The sequence below is a fragment of the Cupressus sempervirens genome, chromosome 4 (assembly GCF_028749045.1).
Source record: "Cupressus sempervirens isolate cs-2001-9-10 chromosome 4, ASM2874904v1, whole genome shotgun sequence".
Taxonomy (NCBI): Eukaryota; Viridiplantae; Streptophyta; class Pinopsida; order Cupressales; family Cupressaceae; genus Cupressus; species Cupressus sempervirens.
Window position 1 is genome coordinate 5,605,121 of NC_143121.1, and position 19,725 is coordinate 5,624,845.

Here is a 19,725-nt window from a genome sequence, read left to right on the forward strand (position 1 = left end):
CAATTAAAGAGATTAAATAATCAACATAATTATTTAATTATGAAGAACTAGAAAATAAAATAAATCCTAATTAAATAATTTTAATTTAAAAAATTACATAATTAGTTTAAACAAAAAGTTAGTGAAACTATTTCTGCATGCAGAAGACAATATTGAGTATCTACAATATGCCCCTTTGATACAATGTGCAAATTGGAATGTTGTTTCAAAGAAAAATTAAAAAATCAAACTCTTATAGATTGAGGGGTATAGATAGCAATTAATGAACGAAAAATGAAAATCCTATCCATAAAATAGTCCATCTAATTGTATAAAATTGACTCATGCAATCATTCTTTTAATAAGTAGGTATATGCAATTGTTACAACCTATATGTTGTGAATGTTTTGTCCAAATTCACTAGAAGGTTTCCATTATTCAATTGAGTAATTGGTAAAGAATTTCTTTGTCAAGCTTACAATAATAGCGTCTTGTGTTTGAATGATTCCATAATGCATTTTTTAGGGAGTTACAAACGCACTTTAGAATCTATTAAGTTCATAAACACATGTTTGTCATTCACTGTTTCATGCTATGATTAAATAAAAAAATATAAGTGCAACAAAATTCTATGATAAGAGAATAACCACATCGTTGTCTACCAAGGGTGAATTATATGTTTTACTATATAACTTACAAATATGACCAATAAAATTATAGCTTAAATATTGGAGTTATCTATACAAAGATATTATTAGTTTGGACCAAGACAAAAATACTAAAGCATATTAATTCAATTTTAAAATTAGTTCAACCAATCATTGCCCTAGAATTAAAAAGATTGAAGGAGATTCTTGTAGTTATATTTAATTTTATATTTTAGATAATTATAAAAATGTCATTTATTAGTCTTCCTATTACCATATTAGAACTAATAAGAGCAAAAATCAAAATTCTCTTATTCAAAAATAAAGGTATGAAGATTTTTAATTACTTCAATTAATTTTCGTTGTATTGATGACATGAATAAAACAATCACAATTGTATTGATTGCTAGAATTGCATAATCAATTTATAGACAAATATATATATATATATATATATATATATATATTATTACATTCTTTCATATATTAACTTATTTTGATTATATTTAATTATATTTTTTCCTATATTATAATTTTCTTAATGTGCCATATTTTTAAATTTAGATTCTAAAAATTAAAATTTGAGAAGAAAAAAAAATCTAATCTTTTGGTTATTTATTTTATTTCTAACAATGAGTAAGCAAATTATTCTTCAATTTGAAGGTGCCAGTTACAGTAATCAACCAATAAGGACCGTTGAAGTGAATAGAATTGAAGCTTAAATATCTAGATTTCTTTTAGTTATAAATTATTTACCGTTTGTCCTAATTATCTCTATATTATCAGAAATGATAAATGAATTTAAATTTACTTCAGTTTTTATTTGAGGGAAAAAAATTCTAATCTTTTGATTATTTATTTTATTCTAAACAATGAATAAGCAAATTATTCTTCAATTTGAAGGTGCCACTTATAATAATTAATTAACCAACAAGGACTGTCAAAGTGAATAGGTCTGAAGCTTAAATATCTAAATTTATTTTAGTTATAAATTATTTACCGCTTGTCCTAATTATCTCTATATTATCAGAAATGATAAATGAATTTAAATTTACTTCAGTTTTTATTTCCCTTCTATGCTCTAGAGGATAGCCTAGTGCTTTACAAGATCTAATGAGATGAAATCGGTCTCTCCATATATGCTCTAATATTTATAAACTTCTAACAAAGCATTTATGTATCTGCCTGCAGCGCGTCCAAAATTATTTTCAAGCTTCGAGTTTGTCATTGTTTGTTTCACAGCATGATAACACAACACCAGTTAGGTTTAAAGTTTTCTGAACTGAAAAATAGCAAATTCTTGAAGACGATGTCAGATATCTGACTAAATAGTTGAACTATGGTTTCAGAATTTACAATAATACTATAAACAGGAGAAAGGAGATACAGCTGGGGCAGATCTTTCCACAGAAAGAAAAGTGGCATCCAGGCTGAAGATTCATATACACTGAGATTCAATGGGTTCCACAAATTTCTCGTCCATAAAATTATGTCTTAAGCAGGTTCAAGCACCAGTTTTGACAGAGCCTGAGACAGTAAATGTTCCCGTGCTGCCTCCAGAGATTCAGTTTCTTTTGCAGCATCTGAAGCAAGTGTTTTGTTCTCTAAGTCATTCAGTTTACCCTCTGAAACAAACATTTTATCCCGTGAAGCACCCAATTTACTCAATAAATTTTCATCTTCAAGTTCCATCTCAAGTCTTTCGAAGTCCTCCTCCAGGTCTTCATTTTCCATGTCAATGGATGAAATTGATTTTGCCCCTGCATTACACAAAGTTTGGTTTCAGTGGAGATCAAAACATTTTATGCAAACACTGGAAATCGGATTACACTTCCAAAGAGTGAAACACTTAGATTAGATGTGAATAGTTAGAATGTGTGTAATTGAATAATATCTTTTGTTTGCAAACAATATTAGATACACAACAATGATCAAGAGATCACACACCATGATGAATAAAGATTTTTCTTTGGCACTGGTAATTTTTCTTAGATATTTCATAAAGTTTTCCTTCAGGAAAACAATTAAATGCAAAATCTTGAGTATCAGCATGGTGCCCTGTAAACCGGTCGGTAGCATTTCAAGGTTATGTTACTAACAACATACCTTTATGGTATATTCAAAATCATTGACCATGATTTATAAATCTTTACTACGAAGATGGGAAAAAGTGTATTTAATTGCTTTTCACAAAATCATGTATGACAAGACAGTGTGCTTCCTAGTTTTTTCCATTGTTACCAAATCCAGCTGTAGGTGGTTCAATTCCGGCCAGATGTTGATTTCTTGGACTGACTTGAATAGTCTAATTTCGCGTGGACTGTCCAATTCCTGAAAAAATATTATTTTATCCAGTATGGATTTTATTTTTCATTTCATAGAGAAATTCTAACTACTCTATAGTTCCTTTGCTATTCAGAGAAATTGGTTCAGATTGTTTCATCCACTCTATGCGTAACACACTTACCTCTGGGTGAGAAAAGAAACCTGTGGTTGTATATTGTGCCTTGCATATCTCATGGACCGCAAGTTGCTTGCATACATAGAGACACCAATAGAATAGTTGGGATGTAGACCCAAAGGTGTCCATGCAAAATCATAAGGAGCAAGCCATGGGAGAAAGGTTAGTTGATTTCCATTTGAGGGATATTCTGATAAATAGGTCCAACAATTCTAGCAAAGAAGAGTTTTCAATGGTGTTGAAGAGGATAATTAGATTACCAAGGCATTGGTTCATTGTACTTGAAATCTGATTGATTTCCATTTGAGGGATATTCTGATAAATAGGTCCAACAATTCTAGCAAAGAAGAGTTTTCAATGGTGTTGAAGAGGATAATTAGATTACCAAGGCATTGGTTCATTGTACTTGAAATCTGATGTAATTATGAATCATGATATTCAAAAGTTTCCATACATTCTTGGTTGAATTGAATCATCTTGTTTACAATTTCAACTTGCATAAAAATAGCTTAAAATTTCTTTTACTTTTTTGAAAGCAACTTTTCGAGTACTGTCCCTAAATTTGGGTACATGGTGCTTCTATTCCCAAGACCCCGTCCACCATCTCTTCATTCTGAAACTATATGGAACCATGCTAAAAAGTCTAACTTCCAACGAGGATGGAATCATGCAGCCATACTCAGGTTCTGAAAGCCATATATGAATGACAAATGCAGGCCCAGATGGCAATTACAAGCAAAGAAGAAATAACTACTCACAAAAATTATATATCTTAAAAAAAGTTGTAGCATTGATATATGCATTCACTTAAGCAAGGCTGAATTCAGCCCTTAAATACCAATGTTACATAGTCCCAACCATGCAAGAAAAATGAGCAGATTAGACACAATAGGTATCAGAGAATAATTTCGACAACAGAAGTAAACGGCTATGGAAGGAAACTTACCCAAGGAATCTTCCATCTCTCTTTGCAAAGCAACACTCTCATCAAGATCCTGTAGACATGCACGGACTTCTTCAACACTGATGCCATTTTCCTTTATTGCTTGTGCACCAATTTGAATAGCTTCACTGACCTGTGAAAGAAAATAATATAAAGTGGAATTCGGCCTGGTTGCAATGCAATATTGTTGCTATATAACATATCACTTGTTGGGTACGGAAAGAATATTTGTTCAAACTTCACTAAAGTTTTCTCTCACATGTCAATGTTTTTCCTTCAGACAAAAAAACATGTCAAGGTTTCATCCTCATTTGGCTGATTTTATTCAGAAGCTCATCAAGCAGCCTTCTTTTAAAAATGGTATCCTTTCATTTATTCTAATCTTTTCTTATCAAGTGTAATGAGCTGTATATATCAGGTGTATTAAATGTAGAAGATGGTTTAACCAGTTCCTCATTGGTTATAGCCTTACAGCAGATGTACCAATATAGATAAATGGTATGTTTCAGTCAATTTGGGCACTTTGGTCATTTGATTAAATGAATTTTAATTTTAATTTCTCATCAATTTTTTTCTACATACTTTGTATAAAAAGAATTGAAATTGGATTTGTGAGCTTTACCTTTTTTGTTGATTCAGTATCCGCTATTACACCAAGAACCTCTTCCACTCTGTCCATGAATCCAATGCATTTTTCTTTACTTTCTAATGCCATCTTCATGTAACGTACATGTCTGAGAGCAACTTGTTTGTTTCCACTCTGAATTGCAGATAATGCCAATGTCTTTGACCTGCCAAATGCCTTACATTTTAATCATCATGAATCATCCACAAAATCAGATTATACATCCCCATTCTAACTGCTTTCCATTCTAATCATCATGCACAAAATCAGATTGTGCGTCCCTATTCTACCTTAACTTAAATCCACCATATACACATTTTCAGTGGCTGATATTTTTCATAATTTTTTTGGGCCAAAATCACAGAAAAATCAACCCTTCTTTCAGTACAAAGAATCTGGATAAACTCTGTTAGCTGTTGCCAGAATACTATTAGCATTTAGGACCACATTAAGGAAAGCAATATTAGTTCAATCCATAGATATGGGAACAAAGGCATTTTGTTCTTAGCTTGTGCGGTTTAAGGTTGTTTGTAAACTTAATGTATATTTCTTAAGTTGCTACAGTGCATGTTTTCTCTATATGAAACTGAAAATGGTCGAAGAATATGGTCATTACTTCTTACATCGTGTATCAATCACTCCAAGCTGTTTTTGAAGCCTGTCCAGTGTCCAATGCAAATGCAGAATGTCATAATCCAATTGTGAAACATTAATCACAGGAACTGAGATCAGAGATATTTTTACACCCTGTCAAAGGAAAACCGAGAAAATTAACATGAAATTAAAGCTGTGGAGCTAAAAGATTCAATCAAAGTAGTTTTTCAGGCACATTGCATTATGGACTACCCATTTAAATGCATCAATACACTCAGAAAGCAGTTTTACCTCAATATGGTCTTCTCTGTCAATTAGAAGGTATTGAGCTATTCTACAATCCAGAAAATATGCCATGACCACATTTGCCTCTTCAAACCCTCCACAAAGTTTTTGGAATCTTTCCATAGTAATAACACAATGAGAAGTCCAATGGCTTTCTGTTAAAGAACTTCTTACTTGTTCAGCTCGTTCCTGCAGAATTTTCCAACCAAAGCACTCAAAACTAAGTGAATAATCTCCATCTAATGGAAACAATCTATTATCATCCATGGCCCAAAATCAAATCATGCAACGATAAAAGATTTAAAAAAAAGTAATTACTGCTACAATAGTATTCAGAAATTTGCTCTGCAGAAAACTTGAAGGTCCCATTAGCAGAATAAATAAGTTTGGATACAAAAAACTAGTCTTAAAGATTTTGTGCATATGGATATGAAAACAGAATACCCTGTTGTGAAAAGCATGTCTTATTTGAAATTTCAATTGTTTGGCATTCCTCAATCCTCTCGTACTGAAAGCAATTTTGAAAAAACAAACAAATCAATTGTCAAATGGCTAAACTTGTAAGACCATGTCAACTCGTATATATATCATCTATATATGCTTATAATGACCACATTTGCCTCTTCAAAACCTCCACAAAGATTTTAGAATCTTTCCATAGTATAACACAATGGAAAGCCCAATGGCTTTCTGTTAAAGAACTTCTTACTTGTTCAGCTTATTCCTGCAGGATTTTCCAACCAAAGCACTCAAAACTAAGTGAATAATCTCCATCTAATGGCAACAATCTATTATCATCCACGGGTCAAGGACAATGAAAACTATGCCAAACAAATTTTTTAATGCTCAAGAAAAAAATCCATCCAAAGATTCCAAATAATTGTCACAGGAAAGACAGGGATTTGAGATTTGTATTTGTGGTTTCCATTATACATTTTACATAAATACTTGATTGTTCAAGGGAAAATCAAATCATGGAATGGTAAAAGATAAAAGGCACAGTAATTAATGGTACAATAGTATTCAGAAATTTGCTCTGCAGAAAACTTAAAGGTCCCATTTTAGCAGAATATATAAGTTTGGATACAAAAAAATAATCTTCAAGATTTTGTGCACACGGAATGCAAACAAAATATGCTGTTGTGAGAAGCACGTCTTATTTCAATTGTTTGGCATTCCTTAATCTCCTTGTACTGAGAGCAATTTTGAAAATACAAACAAACGAATTGTCAAATGGCTGAACTTGTGAGACCGTGTTAACTCATATATATATCATCTATATATGCTAATAATATGATTGATTATATGAGATAGGTTATAAATCTATTAACCATTGATGTATTGCAAATGCCCACTTCTATTTGCGGACAAAGCTATGTAGATTATGATTTTTGTTTCATTTAATTAGCTATCTTTCCTTAATTTGGACAATAAACAAACAAAAAACATTATGTAAATACAAGGAGTTTCTAATTTTATGTAACATGGTGGGTTGACATGGAATATTGCTCGACTAAGTTTTGGGGATGGGGATGACAGGAGACGGCTGTTGAAAAAGGGGGAATTTTTAAAAATATAGAGAAATTTCAATATGCATATCATGACATTGATAAAGCATTCATCGTAGACATTGTAGAAGCTTCATACATAGCATTAGACTTGAATTGAGATTTCACATCAAAATCGACAAGCAAATCAACAAAATTCAAATGCTATCATTGTCAATGTGCATGCAAATTATACTAGATGATTAGAAATTAGAATTATAGCAAAAATCCCCAAAGGCTCCAAGTTTCAACTGTGAAATGACATAAACTTGTAATGTTGTGAATTTGCACCATTATGTAAATTACCATTTCGCAATGCGCCTATCTTAGCCAGAAGACAAAATTCCACATAAGCCTCTTTTATGAGTGTGGTTGTCGTTGCACCAAAAGATCGATTTGTCCATGCCTAATACAACCACTAGACGTATAGAATCCACACGAGGGGTAACCGTGTCATGAATCCCACGAGAAATGTCAGCACTCTGTTAACAATCCCCCCAACGTCACTTGTCATAGGCCCACGTAACTCATAGAGGAGAATTGAACATGTGACCAAGCTTTGATACCACTTGTAACAAGTGTGGTTGTCATTACACCAAAAGATCAACCTGTTAATGCCCAATAAACCCACTAGACTTATAGAATCCATAGGAGGCAATTACCATGTTGTGAATCTCGCAAGGGATGCTAGTGCCCTGCCAATAGCCTCTACATTCCTCCACTTTACCTTATCCTTTCTTGTTTGGATTTTTTGCCACGTAGACTGGTCAGCAGATGACATGTGCATAGTGGAGACATTTGTGGGATGCGCATTCATCCTACAAATCTACAGATGTGCAATGAGCCATTGAGATGTTAGAATTGCCACTCATGCAATGTACCACCTCCTACCACTGCCCACCAACACTAAGATTCGAGCTAGCTGCTTAAAACTTGATTTTTCACTTGTTTGGCCTTCTTGGACATTATCTTGCAATCTTCCTTCGTGTTGCTTCACTCACTCTTCATCTTGACAACACTCACACTTCTTTGAGCACGTTATTGCATTGGGACACTTAGACCATCTCAGTTTTGGCATCTTGGTCATCTTGCCTTCACTTCATCAAGCTTTGGCTTCATAACTATGAAGGGGAGTCACTCAAAACATTTCTCATTTCACAATTAGTCAAGCATATCATATTTTCTTGATCATATTCTTGATATATTATCATTATTGTTCATTTATCTTTTTAAGGTTAGCTATTTATATCATCTAAACATCTATTGTGGAGGTCGAAACACCAAGGCAAGAACTTGATTGATGCAAGTCACCAAACAGCCACCCAACATTTTTACATGTTTCTATGTGTACAAGTTCATCGAACTTAGAAGTAGAGCAGCTTGTTGGATTCATCTATTTTCTCCAATGGTAAGTCCTTTCTTGTCTTTTATTCTCTTGTACTATCTTTACTTTCCATTTTACAGTCCTTTTCACACTTTTCGTTTGTGGCCGACTTCATTCCTGTAATTTTTGTTAGTAACCCGAATTTGTGTCTCGATTTTTGTGCACTATCTATACAAAACAAATTTTGCACCCACATAGTTGTACTCAAGTCGCGCCAATGTCCTAGGTAGTGAGCTCATGAAAGCTGTCAATTAATCCTTGTAATTAGCTTTTTCATTTTTGATAGTTAAAACGTTTTTATAAGTATAGTTAATTTAGTTCTTTTTATTTCTTCATTTTATATCCTTTAAACTTCATAACTCTTCATCATCACTTAAGTTGTCTTAATCCCCTAGATCATCAAGCACTTACAGAGGTGAGGTGGAACAACAAGAGATTCATCACTTGAGATTTTAATCGATCTCGAGGCTAGTGAATTTTCCCATCATATTTTATTTTTGAGTGATGGCCCATTCCTTAACATAATGACGATCCCTCCCATATAATACGAACATAACATTCACTCTTGATGACCCTTAGAACAGAGAACCCTCTCCTCTTTATATCTTGGCATTGGTCAATGAAGCATCATGGTTGACCCCACATGTTGTGTGGACATCATAACTGAACAGGTTCTCTTTGTCAATGGGACTAATCATGTGCGATATGATGAGTGCTCAGCCACCACCTAAACACATGACGATGTTGGACTGACCGCAAGCCTTCCCCTTTGGGATTCGTAACATGGCTTAACCGCCTCCTATGTTCTATAAGTCTAGTGGTTGTATTGGGCATTAATAGGTCGATCTTTTGGTGCAACGGCAACTCTAGCTTGTACCTAAGAGGTATGCTTGGGGTTATGCCCCTGCCTACTTCAGAATAGAAGATGCAAAAGTGCATCAGTCCAGGGTACAGAGCACTATTGTTAGATTGGACTGAATGCTGATGCTTCTTGTATGGGGGAGTATCTATGATGGACAAAGTCATCTAGGACTCTTGTTGATATTGATATGAACAGTGTCTTTTGACAATTGAGCTAGCAAGTTGTTGCAGAGTTTGATGTAGAAATATTGGTTGCTGAAACTTTCGACACTGATGTCAATGGGGGAGAAGTATGGCATGAAAAACATTGTACTATGGGGGAGAAGCACTGATGAAGCAAGATTTGATTGATGAAGAGGATTTGAAAAAACTTGTTGGTATTCTTGGAACTAGATGTTTTTCATCTATGTTGCCATCAATGCCAAAGGGGGAGATTGTTAGCATGTATGCTGATGCTATGGGGGAGTATTGCAGAACATTGTTATGATGTATTTATAACTGTGTTTGTCATTGATGACAACATAGTAATAAGTTTGAGAAAGACTAACAGAGCAGCAAATTGTGATTTTTGTATTGAGGACAATACATTGCGTATCTGCTCATGCGCATTTACCAACATATACTATAGCATGTATGTGACATGTGGACAAGTGCGTAGAACCTGAATCGACAACGTACAAAAGTTATTAATGATTTACAAAGAACCGCAGCGAAATAGAGCATTGGGAAAACAGTTTCTATTGTATGATTGATATAACACATTGTATTTAAAATGAAGGGTTGCGCAGTTAACCAAAGGCACTACACTGACCACTGATGACGTCAACGAGTGCGTAGGTACGAAAGTCGCACGTGTTTAAGATTGTGTATAACTGTGAGCCAACAGCATTAAGTAAATATGTATTTCATTTAATTAACTTATGATAAAGTATGGAGCCGACTCAAGGAAATAATATTGAGTATGGTATAAAGGAAAGATGTTTTCCGAGTTTTAGATATCATCATTGGAGATCAAGAAGCAGAGAAGACTTGCGAATTGTGAAGTAGAGGAGCAGAGTAATCTGCTAATGCTTGTAAGTGACCTTAAGGGTTACTGTTGATGGACACAGAGTTCTAGATTTGATTGCATGCTCTGAAGGTGAAGAAGTCTGACGTACTGGATAGAGGAAGAAGCTAAAGATCATTTCACATCTATTATTTTGAAAGGAATAGTACCGAGATCAATTAAACAGTGGGTTCGTTGATCTGGTCTTGAAGCTGTTTCGACAGTGAGTTCAGCTGCCCTCTACAAATCCTAACAGGGTTGGAATCTCCTAACAAGGATTCAAAGTCTCCTAATAGGGACTCATTGTACTAAGTATTGTAATAGACTCCTAACAGGGTCCATCCTCTAACCAAGAATATTCAGATTAGTACACTATCTTGTGGGCATCATTCTCACCGGGGTTTTCCCTTTGATCAAGGGTTTCCCTAGTCAACATATCTGGTGTTATTGTGTATGCGCATTTCTTTATGATTGTTTCTTACTTGGTTGAATATTAAAGAATTGTTCAAGATTAATATATAACTAATTCACCCCCCCTCTCAATTATATTGGTGATATATCATTTCTAACAGACGAACTATCACTTCCCCCTCAAGGGTCAACCACCTTGATAGTGTATGTTGTATCCCTAACCGGATATTAACTAACTTTCTCCTTTTAAACAATATGACCCAAACTAAAATATGGCAGAATTACTTCGGAACAAGGAAATTCAGCAAAAACCCCAATAGAAATTTGACTAACTTCTTCTTGAGTATAGCTTTCAATTTAGATTTAGGCCAAAGGAATATAATGCTATAAATAAACCAAAAAGTTCTCCGCAAATATATAACTCATTATTCATAATATCGACATGTAACCATGCATTACAAAACGGTATAATAAAACCAGCAAACAATGTTATTTCCTTATACAATAGCAATATAGTGACCATCAACTAAAACGTTATTGTATTATACAACAACAATACAATAACCATCCAACCACAAATCCAATCTTATACACAGATTTTACAGTCAGACTGGAAAAAAAGAGAACTTGTAAGCTCAATGAGACACCTGTGATGATATCTCCACGGACAATGGGTTTGCGTCCACTGCTTGACTGCACAAGGGGCTACGTCCTCACACGGGCTGAAAGCTTAAGCTTTCTGAATGACTCTCACAAGAGAGCATTGAAAATCAAAATAATAAATCAAGCATGCCAAAAGAATGAGTCTCATCTCCTTATATCTTCACAACGGTGACTCTTCAACTTCTCCTTGGCAAATCGTCTTATTCCTCCTCGTCCTCTTGTGACCACATGAGATATTAATTTGACCTTTAATAATAAATCTCCAAGTAACATAGTCGAATTTAATATTGAAAATTCGTTGCTTAATAATTCTAATGTCCCAAAAGAAGGGACATTACAAATCTCCCCTCCTTGAGATTGCTTGCCCTCAAGCAATAAATCTGTAGTTAATCCAATAGCCCAAACTGTCGACAAACCGAGTCAAACTGTGAAGCATGGTACCACTCTGCAAAATACTTGTCAACCAAATTCTTGGATCCCATATTAATCTTCGAAGAAATGCTGCACTTGTAAACTAATCAACACTGATTATCACTATAATCAGCCTCAAACTGAATAGGACCACAATGAAATCCTCATCCAACCAAAGATACAACCTGCCACCACTTGGATCCCAAACTCGATTACGCTGCCCCATTGCTATGATGAGATAGAAATATATCCAGGGTCCAAGTATAATCTAGGAGAATGTGAAAACCTGACCTAAGTGGATAATGTAAGAAATGAACTGCTCAAAACCTGATACCATACTGTATCAAATACCATACTTTGTGTGCATCAAATACCATACTATCATCATCAATCTAGATAACCTCTGGATACATAGGTACTATGAATAAGAATGAAGCTGAAAGAGCATTACCTATGACCAATACATAACTCCCCTCAAAACTATACCAAAATCTGTCCAAAGGCTGATGTAAATGATCCAACCAACTTCGGTATGGTGTGAAAATAGGAACCCAATGTGGATTGGTTCTACGATGCATAACCGTAGTCAATTTGCCACTTCCATCCTGTGACCCATATTCATTGCTAGGAATCGTACCAGGATTCTATATCTTGAAATCAGAATCATCTTCATCATGATAAACAAAAAGAGAGTCTTCGTTTATTTCAAAAAGAGGATTGTTGGAAATCCAATCAGCGTCAACTTCAAACACGGGGTTATCGATAAGCTGAAAGTGATCTAAAACTTGGGTACTTGAATGCTTGGGACAATTATCCAAGGCATACGTTTGCTCAATGCTATCAAGTTCATCAATTACTTCTAGAAAAAATTCCTGTCTCTCTTTATCCTCCTGCTCTTGAGAGTGATTCATGGTCCTAATCTGATTTTCTGCTTCCTATAAAAAAAATCAGGCCTCATTCAGTGCCTCATGAGAATCCTTAAGCTCCCTTTTAAGCTCCATAATCTCATTCCTTTCTTTATCCAGCTGATCAATATGAATTTCTGCAACCTTAAGAATGTTATCCCTGTCGGAAAGCAAGTACAAATATTCTGATTTCATGTATTCAAGTGCTGTTTTGACCACCTGCAGATCAGCAACAAGCCAATCTTCTTTCTCTTCCCTTCGTGCCTTCCTATTGATATCCTCAAACAACTTGCGAGTGCCATCATACTGTACCAAAGAAGTCACAATTCTATCTTCATTAACCTTCAATTGACTCCTTAAGGTGTGCATTCTATGATTGTCATTTCGTAGCGATTCATTGTTTGGTAGTGTCATCTTGATATGTTTTTCTGACTTCATGCCATGGGCATTAGAATTAAAAGACTCATTGTACAAAGATTCCAACTTGCAATAATCTTGAGTCCAACCACCCTCACCCGCCTATTTGTCAACCCTAACCTCCATTTCACCAACATAAAAACTTGTACTGTGGATAACATCTTCCACATGGTTGTTGGGAAGCTGTAGATCAATAGGAGTTGGCTACTCATCTTCTTCAAGAACCTCTATTCGATGCTCGTGATCTACTGGAGATTCCTCATACACTTTTTTGCCTAGGCCCCTTGCAAGAAGATCCTGAACCAATTCCAGATACTTACTTTTTGCCAACTCAGTCTTATTTTGCTAGTCTAGATGAAACTCCATGTAATCACTGAATGACAAGACATTCTGAATTCGGAGAGGAAGTCTTTGGTACTCCTTGTATATGTTGAGTATTTCAGTTCTTATATCTGCTGATTGGAATACCCACAGTTCAGAATTTTCAACACTTTCCACAAGATTACTCAAAGGGGTAGAGGAGTGGATTCCATGGTTTATAGAACCAAACTTAATTTGGGTGGATGCCAACTCTTCTTGTTGCAAGACCTTTGTTCCTAACTTGAAAATGAGATCATCAACATCTTTGCTAGCCTGGAGAGGATCCTCTATTTGTTTTTGCCCGAAAGGAATTTGCTTGTATGACTGCAACCCATCATTTGGCCTTGAGGTCCTTTCCACTAGGGCTGAAAACTGTGCTGCTTCTTTAACAACTGAATCTCCTGATGCAGCTAATTGCAGGGATTGTGAACAAGAAATCGACTCATCTGAGTTGTGTACATGAAGTTTACTTGACCTTCCTAGTGACTTATTTCTCATAGAATGAGCATTTGGGCACACTGTTGCCTTTGCAACTAGCATATTTGATTCATCCTTTACTTTCATTAATCCACTAGCAGTATTGTCAATTAGTCTTAAATCATGAGCGATAAATGTTCTCAAGTGACCAAGTGTTTTGTTCACAGTTGAAGGATGGCCTAATGCAAAAAGAATCAAATCTCCTGTTTTTGCATAACATAGATTAAGAAATTCTTCCCTCTTTCCATTTTCCAAGCTTGATATCAAAGTTGTAATTCCTTCAAGCTGACCATTTTCAAGAACCTTGAGAAAAGGTAAACCTTTGGCCCCAGACTTAACTGCTTCCTTATAAATATCTCCTTTCTTTAGATTCATGTTAGAATATTTGCTTGATCCAGAAGGCATAGCCAAAGCCTTAATAACTCCACCAAATGCCAGGGTATCAGCAAAAATTTGGAAATTTGAGCCAAGAAATACTTCTGACACATTTGCTAATTTCATCTTGATGCGGAGGTCTGGTCGATCAGATCCATACTGATCCATTGCTTCAATATAAGTAACCCTTGGGAAAGAAACTGGAAGTGTAATCCCTCAAATCTCATGGAAAACATGTCTAATTAAATCTTCATTTAGCTTCAACATGTCTTCCTTTGGTGTGAAAGCCAACTCCATATCCAGTTGTGTAAATTCAGGCTGTCTATCTGCTCTCAAGTCTTCATCCCGAAAACACCTTGCAATTTGATAGTATCTATCATAGCCTGAAACCATCAACATCTGCTTGAAAGCCTTGAATAGTTGGGTACTTTGTTCTCCTGGCTGAATCCGAGATGGAACAAGATAATCACGGCCCCTTCAAGTGTAGATTTTGACAAAATTGGAGCTTCAATCTCCACAAAGTCATGTACATCTTCTAAGTATCATCATATATAATGTAGGGAGCATCAATAGGCTTTCTTGACACTAACGAACTGGCGCCTTTTAGAACATGGTATTCCCAACCCTGCACATCAATCTTGAGTAGAAGTACTGGCTCAGACTAATCAATCATTGTTTCTAGAGTTATAGATCTTACAATCACTGGTACGAATTCATTTGACTTGAACGCCAACTTTGCTCCAGTTGCAGATACCGCACTATTGTTAAGTCATCCAACCACCTGTAAGCATGCTTAGACAGTCTTCAATCGAATTTTCCTTGATGGGTTGTGAATAGTTAAATCTTCCTAAGATTAATCCATCGTTTTTTTTGTTTCTCCCCGCAAATCCCGATTATAGGTTCATGTCTTTTAATCTATAATTTAGATTTCTGATCGTATATGCTTCAACACGGTAGCGTCAAATAAAAACTTCCTCGGCTCAAAATGTTATTCGCACCTTCTTAAAACGTCAAATAAAATATTGCTTGGATCCTGCAACATCAAATGCTAGCAGCAAAATAAAACACTAGGTGTCACCCTATAATTATCGCTCCATCTGATTTTCTTATATCACTGGATTAATTATCTCACTGCTGTTACAACTGAAAATGCCAGGTGAAATTGGCAAATAATGCTTTGTAACGGTGGCTAATAGTTATTGCTTTTGTGTTATGCCGTCTATCATTACTGACAGAAAACCTGCTCCTGTGACCGTCCAACTACTACCAAGAGATCTTACATGCAAGTTTGAAGCCCGCACTCATTCAATTTTCCTTCACCCGATTCAATTCGCTGGGACACTCATCGACTGGGTCTGTCAGTTACACCCTAGTTAAAACACGTTGCTATTTGGTGTCAATTACACCCTAGTTAAGACCGTCCTCATCTTTGTTTTGTCATCATTTCCTATAAACATCTTCGCACGACATTAAACATTCCTGCTTCCTGGAAATGGCATGGTGGACCTCGGTATTCAATAGGCGTAAATAAATTCTCATGATATGGTGAATGTTCAACTTCACCCTACAGATAACGTCTCTTATAACTTGGAGTTTAATGTTGCGACACTTCATAACCTCTGCTTTGATCGTACGAAGATGACTGTATTACTCTCCCGACCTTCTAAGCTTCTCGAGTTAGGCTCTGTTTTCGCAGGGATGTGTGAGTCTACTAGGCACTGACGACTAGGTGTACATGTAGGAGAGAATTTCTTCGTTCCTGGTTTTTTGACATAGATTTTCAACTCACGGCAATAAAAAGGAGTTTGATTTGCTGATTTCAACTTGAATCACTGGCATGAAACTTGCCATGCACCAAAGACTTATTCTGATCTCCTAAGGTTGAAACGTCACTAACAGGCTTCGATACTGACAGCATCACCATTATATGCGCTAAACAATCTTCAGCTTCAATTAGAAATAGCCCGCAAGTAGTGAGGTAAAAACTCAATGCTCACTAAATTCTTATGTCCTGGATAAGTGCCTTGACAATAGTCCAAATGATTCCAGAGTAAAGAGAAATCTCTACAACAACATAGGGAAAGCCACAAATTGAAACCTGCCTCTATAACTAACTGACAGAACCGAAATATATTAATTTGTATTTAAAATCACTTGACATAAACGGGCAATTTCTGGGTGTACAGTATCCTTGCTTTCAAAAATAACTATGAGTTGGGACTTATGTTCCAGCATTTAGGAAAATTATCTGCATTGGGTGTTGTTGCCTGAGACCTGAAATTGCATTTTTGTTCAGACCATTCCTTTATTATTGATTGTATATATATATATATATATATATATCTGGGTCAGAATTTCTCAAAACCCAAGAGAATGACCGATTCTTCATTCAGTGCCCTATAAATGCTTTATGTCTTGTTTCCTGCAATTTTCTCTTTGATGACACCCCTTTATTGAAACTATCTCTGATAGAAATTTCAGAACTGTGCAACCTCATATACGATTTGAATATCTACGACTAGTTCTAATCAACCTTATGGCTATACCCAACAAGATGGCAGGAAATAGGCTCTGATACTACTGTAATATCCCTAACCGGATATTAACTACCTTTCTCCTTTTAAACAATATGACCCGAACTAAAATATGGCAGAATTACTTCGGAACAAGGAAATTCAGCAGAAACCCCAGTAGAAATTCGACTAACTTCTTCTTGAGTATAGCTTTCAATTCAGATTTAGCCAAAGGAATATAATGCTATAAATAGACCAGAAACTTCTCTTCTTGGCTCATCCTCAATATAAATGAAAGAGATATCGTTGCAATTGGAAAACACAGAAATTAAGGGAGTGCTATTACATTTGCAGTGATCTCTATTCCTTAACATGGTATCAAAGCAAGTTGGGTACCAGCCTGTGAGCTTTCAACAAAGAAGGAACTTGTAGAGCTTGATAGGTTATTTTGTGGCTACTTTGATCTTTCTTACCACCAGTGCAACTAGACTTCATTGGTCAACATTGAGCATCTACCTGGGTGAGTCCACTAATGCAGTCAAATAATATAGTGAGATTATCTCTGCATCTAAGCGATAAAGGACTATCCAATCAAGACCTTATTTTATAAGCTATGATAATCAGTGTTGAATGTGTATCCTACTTCAGTGCTCTTGAGAGGCTCAATTCAGACATCATCATTTACTCAATGCCAAGAACTTTGAGGTTGGCAATCATACATGAAGCAACTTTGCCAAAAACATTAATATAAAGATTGAAGACGTCATGCATCCAAACAAATGAATATAATAGTTTTTTTTTCTTTGCAAGCATTCGCATCTTTATTAAATATTCTCAGCACAAGTTATACCTATTGTGGGAGTCCAAAACAATGCTGAAGTGAGTCAACAATCACCGCAAATTAAAGAGTAATGATGAATCTGATTATTCATGGGATCTCAGGATCGAGAAAGCAGAATAAAAGACGGGGATTATAAATCTCGTATTATAAGCTAGTGTTGAGATTGTATGAGTGATGAAATATATAGTGCTGATAGTATGTGATTAATTCCTGATGTTGTTGGGACTATTGCAGAATGAGCGCATAAGATTGACTGGACAAAATATAATTGGCGATCTAAACCATACTTTGTATTCTTGAATGCTAGATGAAGGAACCAATCAACAACAAGGATAGGACATGTCATTTTCTCATATGTTGTCAATACATTAAATTTGATACTTGTAAAGGTTATTTGGAATTTTAATATGGGGCATAATTAGCATTCGAGTTCCACGTTGGCAGGAAGTATCACACATTCTTTTGTCGAACAGATAAATATATCATGGTCTGTTAGCATTCATGCAACATATTTAATCAATAAGCCGACTCAAAAGAGTTCCCTACTTCAATGACCCATTATAATATTATCAGAGTCAACACCAAAGACAAGAGTTACTAATGCAAAAAAAAAATAGCGACATATTCATTATAAAGATCTATAGCCGATGAACCATATCACTGATCAAATACCCATAGAATCGTTCCCTACTTCGATGACTCATTATAATATTATCAGAGTCAACACCAAAGACAAGAGTTACTAATGCAACAAAAAAAATAGTCACATATTCATTATAAAGATCTATTTCCGATGAACCATATCATTGACCAAATACCCATAGAATCAGAAATAGCTAATGTTTCTTCAATACATGATGAATATAACAGAGGAAACTTTTCTGCTTCAATGAGGGATTTGGAATACACTTGCATAAGGTTATAATATCAAGGCTTCAGGATCACATCATGAAGCTTGGAGCAGAACTTGAGTTGACCAAATGAAATTACAGGCAGTGAAATTCGGTCCAAGTCCAAGCTTTATCTACAAGTCGATATCTGGTATTATGGTTGTAGAGGTAGATAATTGAAACATATAAAGCAGAAAAGCCATCTGATGAACATTTTGTATTTTCCCACTATAGTGTAATAGATTAAATGACTTCTCAAACCCTTGTGCTACATACTAGAATAAAGTGGCATTGGCAGGAGGAAGCGGCTCATATAGTTGGTTTGATGTGGTTGAAGTGTCACATACTGTAGGATTTGTCACAACGTTTTCACCTCCAACTGTAATCAAAGGCCGACCCTTACTGGAAAGAATCTATAATTACACATCCCATCCTTCCTCTATGGTACACAACAAACACGAGAGTATTTCTCAGAACGGACAATTATTCTGAAGTTGGACTGGAGTATTAATAATCTCTAAGACCATTATTCTTTCCAGTAAGCAGTCAATTCTTGACTTAAATGTTATCTCAATCAATGTTGTCAATCAAACGTGACAAACCAGATCAAGTCAGCAGAAATTATTAATGATCTTTTGTTATCAAAACAAGAAAAAGCTAAACTAACATATGCAATGGTCAAGAGATATGCTCCATTAAGTGATACACAAAAAGATGATGGTCAAATTTTTGTTTCTCCCAAGAAAGTTCTAGTTTGAAATGGGCAGTGGTGGGCAAGGGTCTGTATTTTACCTCTGGGGATAATTATTTATGTAGCAGCAAGACGAAAATGTTGAGAGCCACTCCTTGCACTCCTCATCTAATCATGGAAACAACAATAATATGGAAGCAGGCAATTGAAAGGGAAAGAAGAGGAGCTCCAAGAAGAAGAAGAACATAAAGAAGTTTTACATATTTGATGTGATGCAAAATTGTTCAACGATATAAGAGTGAGAATTTCACATTGTGGGGGGGAATAATAAGCAATTTCCATACCCATTGTTGGACAAATGCTTATATGGAGGCATTTTCGGATTTGACACATATGGACC

At 35.4% G+C, this 19,725-nt stretch overlaps 1 protein-coding gene and 1 pseudogene across 1 annotated transcript in view; both read right to left on the reverse strand.

Annotated features, from left to right (window-relative positions):
- Positions 1 to 1,740: 1,740 nt before the first annotated feature.
- Positions 1,741 to 19,725, reverse strand: part of LOC149559653 (SNF7 family protein) — a 129,696-nt gene continuing 111,711 nt past the window's right edge. Inside the window, exons 4-8 of the mRNA XM_089824232.1 lie at positions 5,541 to 5,723; positions 5,272 to 5,402; positions 4,653 to 4,821; positions 4,034 to 4,163; positions 1,741 to 2,386 (exon numbers count right to left, since the gene is read on the reverse strand). Coding sequence (XP_089680358.1) covers positions 2,121 to 2,386; positions 4,034 to 4,163; positions 4,653 to 4,821; positions 5,272 to 5,402; positions 5,541 to 5,723 — 879 coding nt within the window. The 3' untranslated portion in view covers positions 1,741 to 2,120. The remainder of the gene's footprint in view (positions 2,387 to 4,033; positions 4,164 to 4,652; positions 4,822 to 5,271; positions 5,403 to 5,540; positions 5,724 to 19,725) is intronic.
- LOC149559654 (aspartate--tRNA ligase, chloroplastic/mitochondrial pseudogene) lies at positions 13,524 to 14,929 on the reverse strand (annotated as a pseudogene).